Source organism: Aptenodytes patagonicus, chromosome 2, assembly GCF_965638725.1.
Source record: "Aptenodytes patagonicus chromosome 2, bAptPat1.pri.cur, whole genome shotgun sequence".
NCBI lineage: Eukaryota > Metazoa > Chordata > Aves > Sphenisciformes > Spheniscidae > Aptenodytes > Aptenodytes patagonicus.
In genome coordinates this window covers 117318110-117344628 of record NC_134950.1, presented here as the reverse complement: position 1 = coordinate 117344628, position 26519 = coordinate 117318110, and the positions used below count along the sequence as shown (strand labels likewise).

The 26519-nt window shown below is 42.7% G+C and overlaps 1 protein-coding gene across 1 annotated transcript in view; it reads right to left on the bottom strand.

Moving 5' to 3' along the window:
* NPSR1 (neuropeptide S receptor 1) overlaps positions 1–26519 on the bottom strand; it is a 61236-nt gene that overhangs the window by 10551 nt on the left and 24166 nt on the right. Inside the window, exons 3-5 of the mRNA XM_076332106.1 lie at positions 8564–8667; positions 8120–8213; positions 3078–3279 (exon numbers count right to left, since the gene is read on the bottom strand). Of these exons, the coding sequence (XP_076188221.1) occupies positions 3078–3279; positions 8120–8213; positions 8564–8667 (400 nt within the window). The remainder of the gene's footprint in view (positions 1–3077; positions 3280–8119; positions 8214–8563; positions 8668–26519) is intronic.

Genomic DNA, 26519 nt, shown 5'->3' with positions numbered 1-26519 from the left:
TCATTATGCTGTGGCCTTTTTTAATAACATCTTCAGCTAAAGACCATTAAATTAAAAAAATCACAAAATGCCTTCCTTCATTTACTAAATAACACCTGTCAGTTTTATAATTAATCGTTTGACAGAGTGACACACAACTACAATGTAAGTGATCTCTTGCACTCACCCTTATGAAACAGCATCTTGTTTGTCATCAAACCTACTGTGCATCTGAAAGTATTCAGTGGAACGAAACTTTTGCAGAGAAATTGAGTCCCTGAAGACGTTAACAGCCATTCCTGCCATTCTTTGGCTGCAAACTGCTTACCAGAGTATTTATATGCTGCAGCCACATTAGGTGGATTAGCTTTAAACTTCTGGACTGCCAAGAAATTTTAAAGAAATGGATGTCACGCCTTGAGGCTATGTTGACAGGTGTTTTATAGATGCATCAGCTGGGAAGTTGCAACCTTCAGTTGTGTGCTTGAAACTTGAAAAAATGTTCTAAAAAATAGCCAGTTCTTTCCAAACTGCATGGCATTTGTTCATAATGTCTCTGCTGACCTTGCCCTGGTGGTAATCCTCTTTTTATATGGTTTTAGACAATCTCTATTCTGAAGAAAATAGTATCACTGACAACTAGAAATAAATGGGCGCAAAAAAATCTTTCCCTGGCTCACCCCCCTTCCCTCGTCCCAGTGTCTGGTACCACTTAGGATCTGTCAAGAATTTGACTTCTGCTGGCAAGGACATGGGAGCATTTGTGTCAGTGTTTGGAAGCCAGGAACGTGTTTGGGCAGGCCACGGGCACCGCTCTGCCCTGTGGCTCCGAGGCCCGTGTTTTAAGTTCCTGTCCTGCCATAAACTTCCCATGTGAAAGTCGCTTAAGGCTAAAGCCGCAAAAATTTTAGGATGCTTAATTCATGTCTCAGCTGTCAGGGCAATCTCATGAAATGCCAGTTTCACTGACTTTCCCTTTCCCTCATGTCTTCATCGCCTTGTTGCTTTTGGGGATTTACTGTAAAGTAAGTCGCAGAGCTGATCTGGTTTGAATATCTTCCTTTGGCAGGGAGGAGGGGAGCATAATGTCAGCAGCTCTGAAAAATTTGTGGCTACGTAGCTTGCCTTCTCTTGCCAAACAAGTATATATGCCATGTAAAAAGGAGTGGCTGATCTGTAACAGAAAGTGTGAGAATCTCTAAGTTTGAGTGTGAAAGAGATGTTTCACACACCTGTGGAATGACTGATAACTGGACAGGCTATGGGCCTTTTTCCTAAATGACTTAAGATGCTGGCTAGAATTTCCTGATTCCTAGCTACTTGAGAAAATTCGTAAGAAAGCTCCTCTCATAGTAACAGCCAGCCTCAAAGTTTTCTAGTGCCATTTCTTTTGCACAGTTAAATTACTTTTTGTCTCTTCTGTGTGTGTTTATTCTTTTTGCTGCTAGTGCTGGGCTGCAGATCCACCCACATTTTTATTTACATATTCCCAAGAATATTTTTTGGTTTATTTAAAACTAGTCTGGTTTTAAGATTCAGGAAAACATACAAAGAGAAATGATCCTGTCTAGGAAGGAAGAGCAATTGGAGAATCTGGGTGTAGTTTTTCTCTATTGCTATCATGTCCTTTCTTTCAGGAGAACTTTTCATGATTTTGTTTGTTATATCTGTGCAATCTGGTGCAAAAATGGAAGGTTTAGCAAACTGATGTGTTATGAGCAAAGCATAAAAATTGTCCCTTCTCTCTAGGGAGAGACCACCACTGGTCAATGTTGAATCTGTATCAAAAAGTCAGCTAGATGAATTCAAGCACCATGTGGTTTTGATTCTATCAGAGATAAACTGGTTGCCATTAGAAGCTGCAGAACTTAATCTCCGTAGTTAAACAGTAAGAAACTTCAAGGCACAACTCGACTGGAGAGGAACTAAAACCATGACACGATCTTTACTATTTAGCTTATGTAGCCATTCCTGTCATCATCTAGAAAAGATCACCCCACCCCCACCCCCCCCTCACCTGGGGTGCTAATGAGCAGGAAGCCAACAGAGACTCATGGCTCATCACCTGCTGGAAAAGCAGATGGACCAAGAGAGATGTCCAAAGGACAGGCAAACATAGTTCCTCTCTCACAGCCCAAACAGCGTGTCACCAAATCATGGGGAAAAAAAGGAGTCCCAGCAAGTCTTCTTTGCCACAAAGAAGAAGAGATGAACATCAAGAAATCCTATTGTAACCTTGCTACTGGAAGAGAATAAAAGGGAAAGAAAGGAAAGGGCTCGGAGAACAAGTTACTGCCACCGGCAGCCTTTCAAGGCAGTTAAGAAGTCACACTCCCGTTCCACATTGGTTTTTGACTGTCCTTTGCATTGGTAGCTCCTCATGGCTAGATAATTTTTGTTTAACAGCAGCTAATGGCAGCACCCCAGAGGGAGGCAATAAAATTCACTGATCACTAAGCACAGTCTGGGATATTTTTTGACCTCAGTTTAAAATAGATTCTGCTGCAGATCATCTTTGTGATCTTGGGCAAATCAGTCTCAAATATTTGCAACTCAGGTTTCCCGTTACAAAACAGGAAGAATTTTATTTGCTCGTATTTTAGGAGTGGTTGGCAGCTTCAAAAGCTTGGAGATTTCTTTCTGATCCTGGTGAAGAAACACTCTTCCGCTACTATGAAGCTTGAGAGCACTTTAAGCATATTTTAGTTTAATTAGCATTGTGTGGTTTCCTGTTCTTTTATTAAAATTATGTTTTGTCATAATAGCTAGACATTCATACTGGATTTATAAAGATATGTTTCAAGCCTGCAGCTGTGGAGATAAGTGGACACACTTAGAGATTCAGTCCTTCTTTCAGAGAAAATGTTTCTGGCTATTAATATTTTAGTTAGTTTCTGGCTACCTCATGTACTTGTACTTGTACTTGTACTTGCCCCAGGGCAAGTACAGCGACCCGTGCATTATGTGATAAAAACCGAAGCAGCTATAAGGCAGGTGTGGAAATGAAATCGTAATGAATGAGTAGAAATTAAAGCATTAAGCTGATTGCACACTTGACAGCTTTCACCACACGCTCGCTGACTGCGGTTCAGGCTTACCTGATAATGATCAGAGGAATGAAGTACACCAGGAAAGCCACCACTGTCATGTAGGGTATCCAGTAGGAGTCATCAGGCCAGAGAGCCCAGCACTGCACTTCCCCGTTGGAGAGCTGCCGTTTCCCAAAGATAATGAGGGTCGGTATGGAAAACAGGAAAGAGAGGCTCCAGGCCACTCCAATAAGAACTTTCGCCTGTCTTTCTGTGCAACAGAGTCAAACAGATGGTGTTAATGGGGGTGCTGGAGTGACTGGCCCCTCGTAGCAGTACTGACAGAAAGTCAGGGAGGAGGAGGAAACCGGGTGAAGAAAAGGAATTTTGGGCTGCAGCCGGCTGATGCTGAAAAGACTACAAAGGAGAATGGGGATTTCATCTCTTTCTCATTATAAAAAGTCATGTCCTTATGGGCTTGTATTTTACATGTTTTATTTGAAGATGCTAAGGGCCCATTGAATCTGAAACGCTATGAGAAAGGCACTGGTCAGGGTCAGCAAGTCAGAAACATGAGATGTAAATAGTTCCTCTATGCCACCAAGACAACATCATGAATGAATGCAAAGGACCTCAGGCCTGCCCCACTGCACGCTCTTACCCTGGCACAGCAAAGTGGCGGTCAGTAGAAGGACACAGAGACAGAAAAGAAGAAGGAGCCCTTGTGCTACAGATAACAGAGGAAGGCTGAGACTGGGAAGGGTTACTTAAAACATAAACTAGGTTAGAGCGTACTGGACGTACTGGCAAGGGAAATGTCCTCCTTGGAATGGAAATTAAACATTTTGATGCACCTTGTAGTGAGAAAGCTCACAAAGCCTTTCCTATCAGGAAAGAGAAAATGCCTCAGTTTAGGATCAGAACAAAACTGCACAACCAGCTGCCTTTAACTCCAGCTGCAACTCTACTGCCCCAAAGAAACATGGTCCTGGAGGGCCTGGGCATCTCCTGCAGTTCTCTGCATCATGGCGGGGACCAAACCCAGCTCCTGTTGATGGGCATATGCCCAAGCCATGCCAAGGGTGGACTGCTAACTGTGAGACAGGGCAGATGATGGTGGGCTGGTGCTCAAGTGCTCAGCCCTGTTTTATCTGCCACAACAGACATGAACTAGGAGATCCTGCTGGACCTCATGGTGAAGATCAGGAGCTGAAGGATCCCAAAACGCTTGGCATGTTTGGGCTACCGCTTCCCCTCGACTTCTGGCCTCGTCCGCTGCCAAGTGGGGAAAACAGGTGGGAAATCAAATGATGCCTGGTGGCACCCATGGTATTTTGTAAAAATCAATGGGTTGGAGCAAACAGCCCCAAGGCTTTCGTTTTCACAAATCTGAATCTTCTGGCTAAAATCCATGTTGCTCTAGCCAAAAAGTGGCGGGGGGGGGGGAAAGGGCTGATCTGTGGAGTACCAGTGATTCTCAGCAGCAGTTATTCCTCCTGAATCAGATCATGAGGAACAGATGGGGACAGATTTTTTTGATCTGGGAAGCTTTGGTGTTGAAATACTTTATTGTCCTACAAAATACCTGAGGTTGTGTGTGAAATAGAAAATTGCTTTAAATTATGCATGTCAAGAAGAATGTCTTTCCTCCTTGAAGCTCAAAGAGCAATACAAAAGCATGTGGGAGAAACATTCAAAAAAGTAATTTTAAGCTTTATAAAATATCAGTTGCAAATATTCACTTATCCTGCTCATTTTTAAATGCTACCCACATTCAGCAAAATACGGTCTTGCTAATCTAGGGCTTAAGGGAACTCTGATGACATCTACGTAAGTGAGAGGGTCAGATCGAGTCTATAAACATTGCACAGGCAAAGGAGAACTGTAAAGTTTACCAAAGCATAACAGAATAAACTTAGCAAAAGGAGTATTAAGAGTAAGTTTCACAAAATATTTCCTCACAGAAAGGGCTTTTTGATTGTGAGCTAGCTACTTAAACTACATACATACAAGCCTCAGTGGAGCCCACGTGTCTATTTCTAAGGGGAAAAGATCGTACTTGGATAATATACTTCATTTTTTGCACTGTGTAGTGACGCTGTTAATTTGAAGACAAGTGGGCAATTTGGGTTGGGCAAGAGTGGTATTTTATTTTTGTGTTTTATAAAACATTACCTACAATATTCATTTAATCTTGTTTTTAAATGTCCCTCATGTTTGGTAGATTATGTCCTTGCTAGTCTAAAGGGCTTTACAGGGCACTGATAGCCTCTAGGTAAGTAGATTTTTGTTTTATCAGACTAATGTTAATTGGCTGCCTCACAAGCAGGGTTTTTTTTAATGTTGTTTTTTGTAAATGTTCTGATATGTTCTAAATGCCAGCAAATCACATAACTAGAACTATATCAATTATAAATGGAATCAAATAAATAACAGCTTTTGAAATATGATATTCTATTCAGCCAGTCTCAGTATTTTCCTTTAAAAACAATATTGTTCTTTAAATGGAGAGTTTTTCATACTGGGGTGGTCAAGACTAACACCTGGGGTTGGAGCGGGACTCTCAGTCGTGAGCTCTGGCACTGACTCTCCTAAAGGACATTTTCATGTCACCGTCCCCTTTGCTCCGCTTCCGCCATCCGTGTGCTGCGGCAGTGGTTTTGTGCACATCTGCCTGCTCCCAGCAACATGTGACGGGGAGGCACCTCTTGTGAGGAGTTTTGCTCCCTGCTACCATGCAATCCTTCTATAAAGTGAGTGCCATTTTAAAGTTAGGTTTTAAATCCAGAGAGAGCGAGCTGTTCCAGAATCATATTGATCTGATGGACTTTAGCGTCATTTGCAGCCCAAAGCCACGCAAGGGACAGTTTACACCTACTTGGGTTTTGTCATTTACTTAAGCAGTTCCGTTGTCGCCTGTTGCTTAGTTTGTATACTGTTTGCATATACCTTTTCAACATGGTGAAATATTCATAAAATGTCTTCTGCTATAACTTCTCAGTTTCTTTTCTTTTCAATCTTTATTTTACAATTTTTTTTTTAATGACCCTTTTGGTTATTGAATTAGGTACCTCATACAGTAAAAGCGTTAGGATTAGAATGCATAATTCTTCCACATCCTGCACTTTCTGTGGTCGTTTATGTATTCGCAAAGTGAGTATAAAATATTTAACTGTTGACATTTGTTTTCTTAGAAGCCATGCAAAGTACAGCTCATTGCAAATGCTTTTTAACATGACCTGAGGCTAGTAACCAAACCGCAATTAAAAAAAAAAAAAATTGTTCAACATTTTCAAAGCAAAAGTTTTGATTTTTTTTCCCAAAATGATATTTCAAGGCTACATGGAAACATAATTTTTAAAATTGGTAAGAGGAAACAACTCTTTTGTTTCTTGATTGAAGGATTTGGGGGGATGAGTGTTTCATTTTGGAAAGACATTTGCCACAAGTTGACTCAGAATGGTTTTTAAAGTTTCTCTGTGTCAACACCAATGACAAAGTTTCGTAAATCTCTTTGCTCTCTGCCTGCAGAACAGCTAAGAGGGCGTTTCAAAAGCCCCCCACATGGCACCTCTGCTAGGAATAGCTGGGTGCAAAAGGTGAATATTTATGTATATTCCAGGAAGTTGCTATGGTAAATATACCTCTTTAGATAGTTCTTTTGAATTTAGAGCTGCCTCCTTTTTCCCTTTGAACATGGTCTTTGCTTGTCCATCAGTGTGTAGCCAGCCCTTGCCAGAGGCAGATGGGCTTTGCCAGCGTTATCTCTGCTTGTGGCCTGTGTCTCCCCCAGAGCTGCACCCAGCTGATGGCTCTGCTGCCCCTCGGCTGGGTGCAACGTCTGCTTTTCTCCAGTTAAAAAGAAAAGAAAAAACTTTACGGTATAGGTATAGGAAATGGGACTGAGTTAAGAAAAGGCTTTTATAAAGATTTGAGGCAGCTTGGTAGTTTGGGGGTTTTTTTTCAGCCTCAAAGTGGCTTGCAAAGATTAACCACCAAATTCTTTACTAGGCCCAGGCAGTAATTTAACAAGTGCTGCTTTTCCTGTACCACGTATGAAGACGAAATGTCAGCGAGCCTGCCTCACAGCTCGCCCCACTCAGCCGGCAGTCGGTGCTTCAGGTGGTTTATGAGCCCTCCCCAGCCCAGCTCAGCGTGGGCAGGAGCTGCAGAGCACGCCGTGCGTCCCAAAGCCTGCTGAGAAAACCTTGGTATCAATCCCCTGGTCTGAAAAAGTTGGTCTGCACACTGGGGAATATGAGGCTAAATTTCACAAGGTATTTGAAGTTTTCAGACCTTAACATCTGCCAAAGCTGCACCACTGCCTGGGCTGTGATTGATTCATAGATTTTTAAGGCCAGAAAGGACCATTAATCTGATCCCCTGAATAGAGCGGGCTTTCAAAAGCCATCATTACTCCAAAACAAGAATGATATTTGCATCTGATTAAAGTGCGTCTTCTGGACCTCATGGTTCTTGTAACTGTTCTCCTTCCTCCCCACTGGCTATTTCTGTTTATTCACTCAGTGCAACATACTTAACGTCCCACTTTAGGCTCTGCAGGAAAGAAATCATGTTCTTTAAATTGTACTGCTAAGCAGACAGGATATATTTGAGTGCTGTAAAAATAACAAATAGAAGAAATTACAAGAAACAATAGATATCCAAACTTATATGCTACAGCTTTTGAAGTTCTCTTATCAAACTATTGTATGAGTTCTCAGTACTGCATTCTCTGTCCAAGTTATTTTTTTAGTGTGAATAAATAGACAATATAGCTGTTGCAGCTCCTAGAGCCAGTATAGTTCTACGAGGAATAGATTTTGCCCATAATAACGTTCTCAAAATGCTGGAAGATAATGAAAACCTCTATACTTTTTGAATGTCATTTCATTCTTTGCTAACACAATGCTTATAAAAACTGCTGAGGGCTAAGTGCAGCTTAATAAATCTCAAAACCACAGCTCCTTTGCCATTTGGAAAACTGTAACAGAGTCCAAATGTTGCTACAGCAGGAATGAATAATTCATGGCAACAAGCTTAAGAATTTTGAAACTAAAAGACTCTCCAACAATATCCATAGCAATAGCAAGGTACAGAAATTCTCCTACCTCCTTGCAAGAACTTCATTGGGTAAACTATGGCATGATACCGGTCTATGCTTAGTGACACAAGGACGTAAGTCGAGGCATATAGAAGGACCACCTGGGGCAGAAGGTATACGAGGCAGCAGTTGAGACACATTTATTGCAGAAAATAATGTCAGCAAGAACACTGAACTAGGAATATTTGAAAACTTTTACTGAAAAAGAAAAGAAAACGAAAAAAAAAAACTTGTATTTTCACCCAGATCTTTTTCCTTTATCTTGTCCACAAAATTTAAAAGTTTTAATATGCTTTAATTAAAAGTGTTTCAACTGTAAATGAATACTTTCAGCACTTAGCACTTCTGATGCTAGAAAAAAGTCTATACAGCATTTTTGTTAGGGTTTATTGCTGTGGGGACACAAAGCCACACGAGCTTGGGCATACAGGGGAGCCCAAGGTTTCTATACCTGGAAGTAGCGAACGACTCTGCAAACAATATCAGGAGCCATGAAATCTCCAGTGTAGCGCCAAATGATGTCAGTCATTATGTTTATGAGTCCTGTGAATGAATCTGCAAAGAAAATTAACTGAAGAAGCATTAAAAGAAACAAACACATGGCTGCAGGTGAGCCGCAGAGGCAGGTATGACTCTCGGGATGTGCCAGCTCCCCCAGTCCTGAGGGCAGCCATGCCACAGTCAGTCAGCCCAGGATACTAGAGGAGCTGGGAAAGCCTCAGAAAACACTTGAAGTTTTGTGTATTTATTTTCTTGTTCTCTTAATTTAACACCAATCCATTCAGACAGACAAGGCAAGATTCCTCTAAGCGTTGGAGCCCACAGCTGGTTTCTCACGAGCACGACTTGCCACTGCCTTCTGGGCTGGGGTTCAGCCTGGCTGGCATTGCAAACAGATCGGATGAACTGCACCCTTAAAGTGCATTTTCCCTCCGTTGCTTATAAAGGGACATGAAGTGACAAGCTGAGATGGCCACGTCAGCCCTAGGCTGGATGCATGCCCTGGTCTATAGCCTCATCTATACCAAAGATGTCTAAAATTAACTGAGATCAATTCCCTCTCAAATAACAATTTGCTTTCTGTGAGTAGAGCTGCATAAAAAATCACCTATGGGTGTTAATCCCACATACACCTAAACATTTCAGGCTTGTTCATGAGAGACATGGAGGAGACTGCCTGGTGGGCCTGATCCTGCAGCGTGCTGGGCTCACCGCTGCCTGCTAAGGGCCCCCAGGTTTTCCATGAGGTGTGGATAAAATATAGCGTCGGAGAAGCTGTAGGTTAGTGTCTAAGTATGTCGGCTTGATCCCAGCTGTGCCAAATACTGAACTATTTAATGTCCTTTATTCTTTGTCTTTTATTTCACTGTAAAAAGAAATATGTCTCCTGTGAAAGCACCTGAAGTGAAATCCAAATGCTGCTGAAGTTGTCAGGATTTTATTCGCAAACTTAATTATTTAATGACTAACCCTGCCCTGTCAGCTTAAAGTTGACCTACTTATGCCTGTACTTCTCCTGTACTCTGCATTCACCAAAAGAAATACACCTCAGGCCATCTTTTCTTTTTTTTTTTTTTAGACAATCTGAGATATTCCAGCCTTTGTTCTGCTTCTTATTGAACAAATGAGCACTCACAGAGATGCAAGTTTTACAAAGGGATTGCAAAAACTGGTACTGCTGTTGGACATATGGGCGATATTAAGTTTTGTCTTTAAAACCAAGTTAATAAAAAGTTCTCTCCCTGTAGGACAGGATAAATGTTTTAAGTGCTGTTCATGGAAGAAAATGTGCATCAATCCAGTGTTCTGCCGCTTCAAGTAACACAGCATGTTGCTCTTCTTGCACAGATTACCACAAAGGGAGAGAGCAGGTTGGGAAAACATTTTGTGCAATTTGTCAGGACAAAACCAAGTAATATAAAGAAATAGCTTCAACCCATATTTAAAAAATTTAGAGTGGTGAGGTAAAATGTTTCATTTTGATACCACCATTTTACACATTCAAAAACTATTGCTAAAGTTTAAAGGCATTCTAACCCCCATATCAGAAGATTTTGGTTTGAAATGTATGCTTTTGGAAAAAAGATATTTCAACAATTTCAAAGCTTTTTTTTTCAGCAGTAAGCAGTTTGAAACAGTATTTCCAAGCAAATGGGTATGGGTTTGGCAAAATCAGTTTCTTCTAACTCTCTCCTTTGAAATTACAGAAATTCCAGTTACTTCTAGCTGGAAATTGAGATGTCAGCTTAATGCTCTAGAAGAAGCAACTTGTTTTGCTTCACTGGAAAACTAGGATTATTTTTTCTGTATCGGTAATCCTTTATCTCCTCTTTTTGTTCAAGGCTCAGTTCGAAATGAAATTAGAACAGAAAAATCATTGCTGTTGCATGTAACTACATTGCCTCCCTCCTCATGACTTTATTGTTCAATTAATTCTGGTTTGTTCTTTCCTCTTGTGGTGTTTCCCAACCCTGTTTTCTCTCTTTTTGCTCTTCCCCTGCCTCCAGAGGGAGGCTGGATCAGAGATGACCTCCAGAAGGCCCCTCCAACCAGCACTTCTGTGGTCTCTGCTCTCACTCCTGCCCAAGGCAGCAGAAAATCGTGGTTTGAAACCTTATATTAAATGTTGCTCATTGATTAGAGTGATGAGGCAAGGGATGATTATTCCTCTGATGAGTATAGTGGCTTTAAGACTTTATTGAAAAGGTTGTAGGTGTATATAATCAAGGTGGTCTTTGAAGAAACCACAGAGTTTAAGTGTTTCAAAAACGAGCAGTGGTTCAAAACCATCCCTTCCCCTTTCCTTACTCCTGAATTATTGATTCGTATTCTCTCTCTCCAGTAATGAAATATTCATTGGTTCAAAGTAATACACATCAATAGAGTTTCACCTCAGGGTATCCTCCAGCTTTTGATGATCTGAGCATCCGCCAAGCAGGTGGTAAACGGGGTTTCAGCTTCCCTCCGGAGGAGGAAGGTGCAGGGGCTGCCCTCCCTCCTACCCACCTCAGTGCTCTCTAGAGGAAAGGGAGGGAGAAGGGAAGGCACCTCAGCTGTCTCCTCATTTCCCTCTTCTCACCACCATTTTGCCATCCCTTTCTAGCACATTAGGAGAGTGCTTTGGAGGTGCATCCTGCAGGTGAGGCAAGAGATGAGCCGGTGTCCTGATGGTCTCCAGGATGCTGGGTGTGGAGCTGCCTGCTGGGTGTAAGCAATTTGGGCAGGCCCAGAAGCACACTTCCAGCATATGCCCACGTCAGCTTTTTAGTTTGCATCGGGAATGCATTTTTTAACCTGTGGATGGCCCCCACTTCACTGGCTCACGTAATGGAGAAGCCACAGGGGAATGAGCCTTCGCTTCAGCTGATGCTTGACCCAAAGGTGCTCTCCAGGGGTGCCCCTCATGCACCCCACGCCATGCAGTTGCCAGCCAGTGCTCAGGCTGAGGGACCATGGGGGGGTTTACTTGGCTGAAGCAGACCGCCCCCCCCAAATGCACAGTGTGTATATCAGCTCCATCTTCATCATGCTACAGGTCTGTTCCCGCTACATGGCATTACCTACTAATATAGCTATAGCCTTAAATACTTTGGGAGCTTTAAAGACAACTTGAAACTCTCTTTCCCTTGAAAGCCTTTGAGTGAGGTTTTCAGGTGACTGCAGAGGCTTTTAAGCAAGGTTTAAACTTCACAGCTTCTTTGTGCTGGCAACCTCAGCTCCTCTCCCCCAGCAGTACACTTTAAGAGCTCTTTGTGCTGAGTTTCTGAATCCCTGTGAAGGGCTCAGCATGCACTCCTCTGAGCATATGCCCTGAGCACAACACGCATGTGCATGCCAAAGCAGATGCAGCCAGCTGTGCATGTGTGCCAATTAGCCAGATTTCTCAATAACCTTTAATTATAGAAACGTTCTCCCACACAACATCCTCATGCCCTCTGCAGGTTTCAGAAATCTCTCTTGTCTTTTCAATCCTACCAAGTATCAGACCAACTTTTCTCACTCCTTTGCTCTTCCACTGCCTGCTCCAGAGGGTGTTTCTTACCCCATCTCTTCAAAGGACCAGACTCTCTCACTCTGAACCAACTGCACACCTTTAGAGGATTTGTCATGCAGACACAGGTTACTTTACATAGGGCCACGAAGTAAATAATGTGCCTTGTGCAGGTGATCAGACAGCATGCAGGAAAAATAACCCCCATTTTTAAAAAGGGAAAAAAGGGAGACCCGGGGAACTACAGGCCAGTCAGTTTCACCTCTGCGCCTGGGAAGATCATGGAACAGATCCTCCTGGAAGCTATGCTAAGGCACATGGAGGACACGGAGGTGATTCAAGACAACCAGCATGGCTTCACCAAGGGCAAGTCCTGCCTGACTAACCCAGTGGCCTTCTATGAGGGAGTGACGACATCAGGGGACACGGGAAGGGCTACAGATGTCGTCTATCTGGATTTCTGTAAGGCCTTTGACACGGGCCTCCACAACATCCTTCTCTCTAAACTGGAGAGGTATGGATTTGATGGGTGGACTGTCTGGTGGGTGAGGAATTGGTTAGATGGTCGCATCCAGAGGGTAGTGGTCAATGGCTCAATGTCCAGATGGAGGTTGGTGACGAGGGGCATCCCGCAGGGGTCCGTATTGGGACCAGTACTGTTTAATATCTTCATCAATGACATAGACAGTGCAATCAAGTGCACCCTCAGCAAGTTTGCAGATGACACCAAGCTGAGTGGTGTGGTCAACACGCCAGAGGGACGTGATGCCATCCAGAGGAACCTGGACAGGCTCGAGAAGTGGGCCTGTGTGAACCTCATGAGGTTTAACAAGGCCAAGTGCAAGGTCCTGCACCTGGGTCGGGGCAACCCCCCGTATCAATACAGGCTGGGGGATGAAGGGATTGAGAGCAGCCCTGCCGAGAAGGACTTGGGGGTACTGGTGGATGAAAAGCTGGACATGAACCAGCAATGTGCGCTCACAGCCCAGAAGGCCAATCATATCCTGGGCCGCATCAAAAGAAGCGTGGCCAGCAGGTCGAGGGAGGTGATTCTGCCCCCCCTACTCTGCTCTGGTGAGACCCCACCTGCAGTACTGCGTCCAGCTCTGGAGCCCTCAGCATAAGAAAGACACGGACCTGTTGGAGCGGGTCCAGAAGAGGGCCACAAAAATGTTCAGGGGGATGGAACACCTCTCCTATGAAGAAAGGCTGAGAGAGTTGGGGTTGTTCAGCCTGGAGAAGAGAAGGCTTTGGGGAGACCTTATTGGAGCCTATCAGTACTTAAAGGGGGCTTATAAAAAAGATGGCGGCAAACTTTTTAGCAGGGCCTGTTGCGACAGGACAAGGGGGAATGGCTTTAAACTAAAGGGGGGTAGATTTAGGCTAGATATAAGGAAGACATTTTTGACAATGAGGGTGGTGAAGCACTGGCACAGGTTGCCCAGAGAGGTGGTGGATGCCCCATCCCTGGAAACATTCCAGGTCAGGTTGGACGGGGCTCTGAGCAACCTGATCTAGTTGAAGATGTCCCTGCCCATGGCAGGGGGGTTGGACTAGATGACATTTAGAGGTCCCTTCCAACTGAAATTATTCTATGATTCTATGATTCTATAAAAATGCAGTAAACCTACAAATTATGACGAAGAATTTGTGCTATTGCTCCCTGCTGTATACACTCTAATCTGTTGTTTCTGTGCCTTGTTTTCTGTTATGCATCTATTATTCACTCTCTAGTCAGCTAACTGGTTACCCCTGTGCTAAGCATACATGCAAGCTCCGTATTCACGTCTTGCCCTGAATGTCCCACCTAGCCATTTCTTGCTTTGTGTCCTCCCTCCTCCAGTGCCACAGATACCTGGTGCAAACCTTTATAAGTGATTTAGACAATGAATGAGCTGCTCATTATTCTGTTATCTTACTACTCATCACAGCCACGATAATTAGACTTCATGTTTTTCACACCTTCACAACATTGCTTTAGCCTACAAGCCCCCCTTTCATACAAAGCCCCAGTGTGCCAGTGCTATAAATCTGATACATAGATCATGAATTACCAGCAGAGCTTTAGTCACTGGTAGATGAATCTTCCTCACCCACGTATCATCTCAGATGCAATTATAGCCACGATCACAGTGTCTTGAAATCCTTATTCATCATGTAATTTGAATTGCTGTGATAGAGGTTAGTGTTTAGAAGTCAGCTGATTTCAGCGATGTGATCTCAGCAGATCCCTCATTGCTTTTGGCAAGCCTACACCTTGATGAGTGTCACTGGATTACATCGTTGATGTCCTAGGTGGTAAAAGTCAAGTATTGGACACCAACATAGCTGATACATCGCTCTAAACCTCAGTGTCATCATTACTACTGGTATCCTCACCACTCCTTACTAAGCTGGTGGCTTGCACATCAGATGCTTGTGTTCTTTCACTGATGAATGTTCCTAGGCCAAATGGCACCAAGCTCGTTCCTGAAAACAGTACTAATCAACTTTCACTTGTAACTGTGTGCGAGCTTGTCATTGCCACTACTTTCTTAATACTCTTCTTTTTTTTACCAAGAAGTGGTATGTGTACTGCGGTTCTGTGTCTGCATTGCTAGGCAATTGTGTGGTTCATTTAATTCCTCGGAAAAATAGGCAAAAAAATCAATTAATGACATATTCTCTTTTGATAGAATATAAAAATACCAGCAAGTGATAGTTTGCGACTTTTAACATGAGCCAAATGTATATTCACAAAATGATGCAGACAAAAAGATTCCTTGTTGGAGAGAAGACACGGCACTAGTGTGATGGGGATGGCAGCAGTTTGCTCTTAAGAAGAGATGGAGTTTCTAAGAATGTAATTTAAAAGAAAAATTCCATGAGACTTCAATAATAAGGAAAAGTACAGGGAGGCAGGGAGTAAAGATGGATTTTCCTGGGGTGCAGAGGGAAAAAAACGGGCTGTTGGTGTTTGCACAACTTGGAGTCCCATGAACTGCAACCCTTCAGCTCCCTCCTCCTGGTCTGCACCATGGCCGCAGCCAGTCCTCAAAGACAGAACTAGTACCTGCCTTTACCAACCTGTCAGTATTTCAAAATGCAGCATTTTTAAACAACATTTATCAAAAAGACCAAGAAAGTGATGGAGAAGGAGAAGCAGCCTCTTGTTCCTAGAGGAGGCTGAAACACGCTGAATATAGCACTACAGCATCTACGGCTGGGAAATACAGCAGGTACTGAAACAAACTGAAAATCCTGGGCCCTAAAGACCAACTTTACCCAAGACTGTGTTGCACTCAGTAAAATCCCTTTGGAATTTTTATAGGCATGACTGAGTGCAGGCATTGCCTCTACGCATTTGAGCACAGGAACCGCTCGGTTCAGGAGGCGATTGCAGCAGCTTGGATGGTGGGCATTGCCTCGTATGACCGATGAGCACAAAAATGTGAAAAGAAAACACTGCCCTTGGAGGGACAAATCTGAATGCGGGCTTGCTGTTGCTGTGAGTGAGACAAATTTTCGTGGCAAAAAAACCTCCACAGAGATAGAAGTCCATTACAGAAAACAAATGGAGGTAATTAGTGATCTGGCATGGGAATAGAGACAGGTTACAACTGTCCCAGTTAATCTGTTCCTAGAAATTCATGGACTTGATGGCATTGCCGAAGGGATGTACCTTGTGCAGACTTCAGGATATTTCTTTCATTACAACTAAGGAGGCTAAGACAAAAATCTGTGCTAGAAAGTCTGCAAGAAAATATCTCTATCATTTGATTATTAGTACTGACACCACTCTTCCCTTAAGACACTTACCCTAAAGATGCTGAAAGTCTTTTCTGTCAGAAGTGGAGAGCGGATTGCTGGTAAGCTGCAGCAAGTTAAAAAGTTCCATACGTCATCTCAGCTGCAGATTGACCATTTTTTCCCCTGATGACAACAGTCCTATTAAGTTGGATGTGGTGATTCATGACTTTTCAGTGAAGCTGTGCCTCTTACTGAAATTTCATGCCTCTTTTCATGTCATTTACAGAGTGATTCCATTTTAACGAGGGATATTTTGTTCTGCTTTGTTGACGGCACCAAGCTGCACGAGGCACTGTGGCAGCAGCAACATTTTGTAAGGTAAGACAAGGGGTGTGAGTTCCTCGTCAGGGCTGAGCATTTCACATGGCTCGTTTTTTTGGGACCACGCCATGTCCATTCCCATCATCTACCACATCCCAAAGAGCACACATCCTCTGGAAGCATCAGAAGCAGCAGTTTACTAACACCTGCCTGCAATGAAGTGATAGACCATAGACCCTTAAAAACAAAAATGGCATCCCTGCCCTATTACAGCAATAGGGTCCTGTCCGTGATTTTTGAAGTGATGAGGCAGCCATCGCCGCTCTGCCATTGCTGCTCTGTATCACGCTTGATGTGCTGTCTGCTAATAAGACACAGTGCCGTGCACTTGCCTTGCAAGTTAGTAAAACCCCTAGCTGATTTTGTTACAGGGCTGGGGGTGCAAGCAATTTAAATTAGAGTGTACTTAGGGCTTCTGAAGTGGCAGGCTGGCTTGAGAACAGGCACAGGGGAGAGAGAGCAGGAGAAGCTGCCCTGTCTCCCACAGACACCCCTGCAGCTCATTTCATTGTGGTCCTTACTCCCATTCCTCCCTTAGTCTGTGCTTTCTGCTGAAAACCACACATGACTTTGCAAGTATTCGCTGCACTAGGAATAATTTTTTGACCATGTTAGCTAGAAAACGTACCCACCGCTCTGCTCTGACTCAGCCGCTGATGGTGAAATATGTTATGTACCTGTAAGACCTGTAAGACAAATACTTGCAAGATACCTAGAAGATGCCTTTTAAAATTATTACATTTTAGCTCTTAAAACACTGACCCCCCCAGGAGCCTGGTGCAGTGCCTCTCCGTGCAGCCACGGTGCAGCGAGGGGCTGCATGTGGGCCATGGAGGGTGCTAAGGACACAGGGGCGAGAGCCCTCCTCACACTTTCAGCCCTCGATAGCCCATTTGTCCTCTTTGCAATCCCTCCAGGTGCCTTTTCCTGAGTTTGTGGCTGTTTGCAGCCCCTTGCACTGCAGAGCATCTGGGCATGATGTTGGAGATGGGGCCAACAGGGGGGGACAGCTGGCACCCCCAGGGGCTGCTGTGAACGCACCCGTCCTGCATTTAACTGTTTTAGAAGTGTTGATGTGGAGCAGATGTGGTTGTGTTTAGATGGTGCAAGGATCCCCGCTCTCTGCCAGAGAATCCCTGGCAAAGGGGCGAGAAGTGCGAGCCAAAATTCAGAGTGCGCTAAGCTTTTGTGGAGAATCAGCAAGCACACCCACAAGCACTTTGCTCTGCCGCGGTGCTTGCGCTGGAGCACGCGTGAGGCAGCGGGTTTGCCACACGTACTAACGATGTGTAGTACGCCAGTCTTGTATGTTGTCTCCTTCAGGCCTGGCAGCCTGGAGCAGAACACAAAATGTAATGGATGAAACAAAACCCACCTGAAAATTTTCAAGAGGAAACCTGTTCAGTTCCCTTGTTAAAGCTATGTGGATTTTTTCAGTGGCAGAATTTATGCTTTTTTTTCTCTTTCTGGCTCATAGGAAGTGACAGGAAATTTTGTTGCACCAGGTGAGCATTTTATTTATTCATTGCATTTCTCACATTTCTGCTCTGAGGTCCTCCCTCCCCCTGAGATGAGGCAGGCCCTGTTAGGCTAGATGTTGTAAAGGGTGAATACAGTGAGGCTCCAGCCTCGCTCCAGAGCTCATCCATGTTAAAAGATGAAGAGCTGAGAAAAGCATGTACTACACAACATTAACCTCTTAAGAAACAGTGCTTACTAGAGAGCTGGAGAGCAGGTCCCTAGGAATTAAAATTCAACATGCCCTGCCACTGTGAAGGGCATTAAAGCTTTTTTTAATTTGCCTTTATTAATAAATCTCTTCCTACCATTCCTTCCCACTCCACCCTTGCTGTGGGGATACAGCTGGAGGGGCACAAGGAGCCAGACTGAACTAGCAGTGCTGCAGGGGGGAGCACAGCACCCACCAAAACAGGGCAGGACAACTGGAACAGTAGCGGCACATCAAATGCAGTGGAGGGTGAGCAAGGAGGAGGACTTGGCTTATAATACCAGGTCATCCACATCAGCGTCGGTTTCAGTTCTCCCACAATGGTGAAGAACTGATTGGAGAATTGTTTTCTTGTAAAATCAGGATGTATCATGAACCAATCAGGAAAGTAAAGGCAAATGATTTCCATTCAAATGCCCCCTTCTTCAGACCTCTGCCAATACCATGGTTTGGGATTGGCAATTCCCCTTAAGGGTGGACATGCAGGGGCAGATGAAGTTGATGATAATTCTGAATGTTAGGGCAAAGTTTCCACTTCCCGTCTTGTGTTACTCATACGTAGATAAGAGCATGGTCTACTAGATCAAATGTTATTTTGTTGTATGCAGTTGCTCAGTGGGAAGTTCTGTGTAAAGAGAGAAAATTTTTTTGAACAGACCTTATAGAGTCAGAACAGGTAGAAAGAATAAAAGCAGTGGGGAGAAAAATCCTGCATAGGGGAGGCTGGCCTCAGTTAGTGTAAATGCACAAGATAAGCTCCTGTGGATCAGCTTGTCTTACCTACACACTGGAAAACAAGTACATGCCTCCTCAAAGGACACAGAAATCACATCGTTTGTAACTCATTGCCTCTTCATTTATTTCAAGTGGTGCCTGTACCTCTTACATTTTCCAGAAGAAATATACCTTCTAAGATACCAAGTACCAAACAAATCCATTTTAATTCTGTCCTTCCCCAACGTCTGGTACACAATTTCTTTTGTTATTTCCTCTGAATCCCCCTTACTGATCCTTTTGGCAACTCTTTACCTCAAGCATTTTAAGGACTGCATGTTCATATCTTGGCCACAACAGCAGCTGCATGATTATTCTCATCTAAAAAATGTGGACTATCCTGGGAATATTTTCTGTTGGTGTAATTCGGGCATTCTGGTCCTTATAGTCACTGAATACCTGCACTTCTTACAATCCTGTCTTAGTAGGCTCAGATATTGTTGATGTAGATAGTGTAGTCTAAGTAGGAACGGTAAGAATAAATCCTTCTTTCCTCCCTTGCGGCAAACTGTAAATCAGATTTCCATGATGCTGAAATAGTGATATTGCACACTGCAGATCAATTTTTGTCCAACCGTAGGCTTGCAATTACAGAACAGTAGAACAATGTTCATTCGCATTTTTGTACCTGCTTTGTCTCCCCTAGTGTTTGCTGATAGCATGAACAAAAGCATACTGGCAAGATTCGTTGGAGAATTGCCTTGTAAAATCATTATGTGGAAAAGGTAGCACATGCAAATGTATACTGAGTTGCTTTCCATTAAATATACTGCAGTACCAGTACAGGCTGAAGATTTCATGACATGTGGTCTGGATCTCAGTCCTATAATTGGGCTGAACTTGGCCAAAATGGACTTCTAAGCATTTGGTCTTATTAGAACAACTAAGTCCCTGTAGTGCCATATGTGATATCTTTGACCTGAATTCCACAAATCCTGTTAAACCTTTGTAAGCATTTGGTAACCAGCTAGGCGATGGAGTTAAAGGAAGTGACTCTCCTCAGAAAACCTGTAAAACACGTGAATGTGAGTTGTACAGATTGGCAGGTGAGGAAGTACAGCATGAAAATGCTGGGTGTTTTGTGCTACAGCCCTTTGGAAAGATGGGAAAAAGAAAAAGTGTTCTATTGTTGGTGGCATGAAGACAATCTAACTCAGGATAATAAATAAATATCACTTCTTTAATATGCAAGAAGGGAACAGGAAAAATCCCTACCTTGTTAATGCAGCTTTTTGTTTCAGTGCTTTTTAGTGCATGCAAAGGATCTTTCCAGCATAATTGCTATTCGATTGCAATTAGAAATGCTGCAGTACAGATGATGGACTAAAAGATGTTAATGATGTATTTGTACATCTAATGTCAAAAGTTTAAAGTCGTGTCTTTTAACAGAAGCTAATGAGATCCTAAACGATGATTCCAAGTAAAGTGTAGTCATTATGACCATACTGCTGGCAGCACCACGCTGTCAGCAATATGTCTCTCAACATTTACCACCAGCCTACAAAAAAGCCAGGTAGAAAACTCCGCACACCTACCTTCATTTATCAACAGAAGTCAAACTTTCATGTAGAGTTACTGTAAAATAAGTGTCCCCTCTGTCAGATGGCAATCCTGCCTGTACTTTCAGCAGGGAATCGAACAGGAATCTATATAATTTAGAGGCAACATGTTTTCCAAGCAGTTCAGAAAGAAAACCACTTCCCCCCTTAATGCTGAAATGTTGGACCCAAAGGATTATGCAGCTTGGCTGCCAAGCACCCTTTTTTAAAAACAAAAACAAACGTAGCACAACTGTCATTAGGATTTGAATGTCTGAAACAGGCTGAAGGTAGGAAAACCATAATCAGTCCTTCAGGACCACAGAACAATTCTGTAGCTGTCAAAACAAGAATTAAGCCTTCCTATAAACTGGCATAAATTGACACAGAAAAAGCTGGCTGCTGCCGATGTAAAAAATACATAGTTCAGCCCGTTGGCTGCCAAGTGTATCTTCAAAGCATATTCAGGGCTACCACTGGGACACAGGAAAGGTTATCAAAATATCAGCCATCCTAATGTCTGCTTTTGCTCTGGGGCCCCAAAGAAAACCCCGAGTTCACCTCTTGCCCTTCATGTTTCCCTGTGCTGCACTGTGTGCGCCGAGTGTGATAGGAATATAAAACCAACTGTTCTTCTTGCACTCCGCCTTGTCCAAAAACTGGGTTGCTTTGAAGAAAGTCATTTATGATAAGATACATTAAACAGGACCAATGTTTTGCCAGCCAGACTTAGAGATGCTGCTGCTCTGTTTTCCCAAAGCATGTTACTCATATAAATAAAGGGTGTGCTTATGCCACCCACGACACCATGTCCGTGGGCACAGCACGGACCTGGTGCATCAGATGTTTGTTGGTGTGGCCAAGTCAGACCTCTCTGACAGCACTGGATGTGCACAGTCCTTTCCTGGGCTCCCAAAGAGTTCAACCTGAGGCCAACATGAGGGCACACAGAACCCCTGAGACCTGCACAGAGCTTTGCTAAAATGGAGTCAAAGTTTCCCACCAGTGTCAAGAGTCTTTAGATGAGATGTGATTTTTGGTTCGAGGGCTAAGCCAGCCAGCAGCTGTGTCAAGGTTGAAACTCCAGCCCAAAATTGAAACCATGGCATGCTAAAATCATAAAGGAAATTAGTTTTTTCAAAATGTCTGGCTTCTTTTCCTGACCAAAAAGGTCTGGGTATCTTTGAGATGAATATCCAGAAATTTGGATTTTCCCTGCAGGTAATTCAGTGAGATTGATGAGTGTAAGGAGTGTAAACACCAACTCTCATTTAAAAGCTAAAATCAATTTACTTTTGTGCCTTTTCCACATCCTCTCAGTCAGCATCCTAGCAAAGTTCTTCTGAAATTGGAATGTCTTCCGAAACAGTGAATGAATATGAACTTTTGTATTTATTTACAATTCACATGAAAAATGTAACTCTGTGGGAAAAGCTTCATTCAGATCAAAGTGTCTTTCTCCACTTCTGGAGCAATGAATGGTCAACCAAGAAGAGATGTGAATATTTTGAGCAATCTATTAGGCGAAATAGATAACATAAGCCACAGACTGTATAAATCCAGCAATCCGATGAATTTATAACATCACTATCTTTTCAAGAACATTTTCTGCAAAGCATAAAAAAATGCATTATGGAAACATTGGTTGCTGAAAACAATGTTAACCTGCCAAAGCACTTACTTGAAAATGTATTTGATACACTAATGAGTGAGTGTTTAAGGATTTGGAAATACAAATGAAAATGCGTAATGCTATCTTGCAAGAGTAGGTAGTCCATTCGTTTGTTGTGACATTTCAGGATGATCAAATTAGTCCTGAACAAGAGCAAAATATTTTGTTTGTGGTATTATCTGTACACAAAAAGGTCCAATAAAAGAACTCAAAAACATTTCCTTTTCCAGATCCTTTCAAGTTTACCTTGACATTATAAACCACGCAAGTGAAGCACAGAGTTATTTAAAAGCATACCTGTAAGGGGTATGGTTTTGGAAGCACTGCTTTGTTTTTCTGATGGATCTTGTTGAATCAGTTTTTTTCCAGTCTATTTGTATTAGCTTGGTAGAGCATTCACAGAAATGCAATTGTGTATTGTAATTTCACTTTGATCACAGCCATTTTCTTTCTTGTGTTTCCCAAGCAGTCTTCTAGAAAATACAGCAGTAATGGTATGCAGCAGTGGATATTGAACTGCTTGCAAACCACTCAGGCAGCTCATAAAAACATTATTAAAAGGAAAATGCCCTTTGTGCTCATAACTTCTAAACTACGCAAGCTGAAGTGCTTTAATACTTCTAATGCATTGTAATATATTGAGATGTGCTCTGTTGGAGTTAGTGCCGTGGCTTTCCAGCTGACAGCTTTTGCTCTCCTGTCAGTCACAGGTTTGATTTGACTCCAAGACAGTCCAAGAAGACAGGTGCCTGAGCGTGGTTTGCCGGGGAATTTGATGACAGGCAGGTGGCACATATATTCTTCCTGGATACAAAGGGATCCTTTCCAGAGTGTGCTGAAGCATCTCCCTGGTACCCATGAGTGGCCTCCTCCCAAACCGTGGGGGCTCTGGAGATGCCCAGTCCTACAAAGGTGCTCTGGCTCATCTGCTAATGTGAGTCTGTCCCGAAAACTGGGGCTCTGGGAGAGCTGTGAAGACCACAGAGAGAAAGAGGGCTTTCTTCGCCCACGTGCTGTGAGTGCTTCACTCGGTAAAACAATAATGGAGCTATTTTAAAGACATCCTTGATGTTCACTGAGGAAGTGGCATATTGCTTTAGTTTCTGGATGCATTAAACAGCCATCTTCCCCTCTCCTGAGGTCATCCCTTGCTCAGCAATGTCCATGAATGTAATGTTCAGACATATGAGTTTACTCCTTTGCCTAAAGATTTGGGAGTTCTTCTGAGGCTGTGCTTTCTCTCAAAATCAGACCCTGTGCAGGTGGCCTGCAGCTTTCCCCAGGTAGAGGAGAGAAATGATACTTTTCGCAGCTTTTGGCAGCTGAATGAGTATTGCCAAACCTCATAGCATGCTGGGGAGTCTTCCCATCATGGCAGCTGCCCTGGGTTCAGTGTAATTTTTTTCCTCATTGTAGATTTTCTTTGCTGTAAAGTTTGCTGCAATTCTCTTAACCTTTTGTCTATCTTGCCTATTTCTGCTGTAAACTAAGCGTTAACTTTAAACTGTCTACAGGGTCCAGGTTTTGTAACCTAAGAAATCTTTCCATAAATCACAGTTATAAAGGTTGAAGAATATGTTGAAATATCTGAGACCTTCACACAGACAACAGGTACCAATCTAGCCAGTATCAAATTGTCAATATATTATTTATTTTTTCAGTTGGCCTCAAGACCTTTATCCCAAATAACAATTTCTCTATTGGCATATGATTTCCCCCAAAAGGGAAATTATTTTTCCCTTTAGTGGAAAAATTATTAGTGGAATATACTTTCCCTTTTGTAATGAGTAAACTGTACTGCCTTCTTTTCCTCCTCTCCATGGCTCCCTTCCCCATCATCCACTCCCAGCTCTCAATGTTGATATTTGATAATTTGACAGCTTTGGTCTAGATAGGAGAGTGAGTGTTCCTCCCAGAAAGAGCACTTAAAAGTTATTTTCAGTGGTTCAGTTTATGTTTTCACCGTACCCAAAAGAAGGTAGTAGGCAATGAGCTGAAGTCTAAGTTTAAGCCCACTAGCTGCTCCGTGCTACATGCCTTTGAAGACGATATGCACTTACAGTAAGCTAGCTTCAGAGTGCAATACGTGTTCTTAATGTCATCGCTGACAGAAAATCTATACTTGAGGCAGCATACACTCACATTCCCCACCCAGACACAGTACAAAACACTTTCACGCTGATTTCCATCAGCCAACCATTTGCTCCAAGACCTCAGAAGATGGCCAACACTGAACCTCCATCCCACCCACTCTACAATGAGATTGCTGTCATCCGAGATGTTACGTGCCCACGCAACTCAAAACTTCTGTTTGAACAAGTTTTTGCTATAGAAGAGACAAAAAGTGCTTTTGAGAAACACCTGAAGAGTGCAAAAGGTGCCATATTTTGAACAAAACCTGTTAGTTTAGTTACTGCATGGAAATCAAACTGGGCACTTGGAAGGTACTTGATGAAAATCATGTTTGTGGTGATGGGGCTGCTATTCCCGTTAACTTGCCAAACTACAAGTGCTAACATACCCATGCAAGGAGACTTAGAGACAGTCTTCACTTATAGCCAGGTTGCAAAGGTACAGGGCTCACTACTGATTTGTTTGTTTGAAGCTTCAGTGTTTGAGAGAGATAAGATTTTGCAGCATAATATTATAAGAAGACGCTTCAGAGAAACTAGGTTGATGTGCAACCGAGATGGTTTACACTTATTAATATTAGATTAGATACCTTTGCAAAGCAAAGATTTCAGGTGGGTGGGGTTTTTTTTGCTGTGTTGTCTTTTGTGCATTAAGATTTCATGAAAGTTTCTGACTTAGAGCAATGAGATTTGCCACTGATAACTCTTTGACACAAAAAGAAATTTATTTGCTGCTTCATGGGGAGTTTGAGTATCACAGAGCTGTAAAAACTCATCAGAGAAGATCATCAGAGATTGGAAATGCATATATTGCACAAGTGAATCAGTGCTGTAGCACAGTCTTCATGGGTCCCATGCAGCCAGTACTGTGAGGCTTACTCCAAATGGGCTGTGCCATCTAACAAGCCCAGTATTTTAAATGTGTCAGGTTTGCTGTGTGCCTGCATGTGCTTCTGTCAGGGAAATCCAGGAACCCAAATTTAAATTGATTTTGTAAATGAAAGATGGAAGAGGTGACATGGTATTCTCCTTTTAGAGATTTGAGCAAAACACTGAATGACCCTCACTTTTCCAGGGTTATGTACAAAGCTGGCCTCAGAATTGGTGATGCTGGATTCCATGCTAGGGCTGACAGAAAAAGCCACTTTTGCTTTTCAGCCCTTTTAGAGGGGATCTGCTACTGACTTCCATGAGCAAAGGTCCATGGCCTTGCGGTTCATGAGTAACGACTTTAAATGAGAGAACGTCCCCTTGATTTTTAAATATTTTGTGTATTTCATTAAAACAAAGAAGACTGAGCAACAAATGACATTTCTTGTATTTCAGTTGACTTATCAGATATCACTGGAGAGACAATTTCCTGAAGAGCAGTATGAAATGACCATATTTAATATACCTCAACTTGTTTTTCTGGACTTAGTAGTAACATAGCAATAACTCCAGCAACCCCATAACACATTAGAAAACCAGTGTCTATATGATCCCTATCTCTGTAGCAGAGGAAAGCCATTTTCTAAGAAGGCTCTCCATCCCTCCCACATGTGGCATCAGTTCCTGGTTTTCTCCCTGCCTATGTGAGCTGGAAAGTGAAAATGGATAGAAATCAGTTCCTCCATTCAAGACTAGAAAATATCCATCCATAGAACAATACCATCTTAAAATGTAGAGGTGTGGTACTCATCTCCACAGTTAAGGTTATACTAAAAACCCAGTAAATAAAAAGCTGTCCTGGCACATCCAGTGGATGGGATCTGATTTTTGCTCTTAATGTTATTTCTTCAGTTCATAAATGACTTTGTAAAAATATTTAGACACACACCCTCCTAAAATACTGATTTTTTTTTTTTTTTTTTTTAAGGAAATAGTTAAAATTCTCCTCTTTTCATCATGTTTCTTCAGGTTTCTACAGCTTCAAAGCAAACTGTTTCCTCGTGCTGAAAACCCCCTATTCCCCACTTCTAGTATGCAGGCTTCTGTCACGGTCGGATAATATTTTGTCTGTCATTCTCTTTTGCTAGTTTACAATGAAAGTACAAACATCTTGCAAGAAAAATTGCTTCTGTTCGTTATCAGTAACCTCTCAGTCTAAGAAATCGGTGTGATCAACCAACCGCTTCTGCTTTTTAGTGCTGTTACCCCCGTTCCTTAAGAAGTAGCAAAAAGTCTGACATGGAAGTGAAATGTTTGGGGGTTTGTCCAGAAGCAATTTCCATCTTATTTTGACTATTCTTGTTCTTGTTAAGGAGTTCTTCACCCTTCTCTCTTTCTTCCTACTGCCTGCCTAACTTAATAGGAGTGGAGAAATGTATGATTTACCTACAAGTTTCTTTTGGATTTCAAAGTTTGGGCTATAGAGTTTAGCCACCTCTGTTTAACACTGACAAAGCTTTGTGTGTGTGTGTGTGTGTGTGTGTGTGTGTGTGTGTATTAAATGCGTGCAGAAACAGAATGAGCTGCTAAA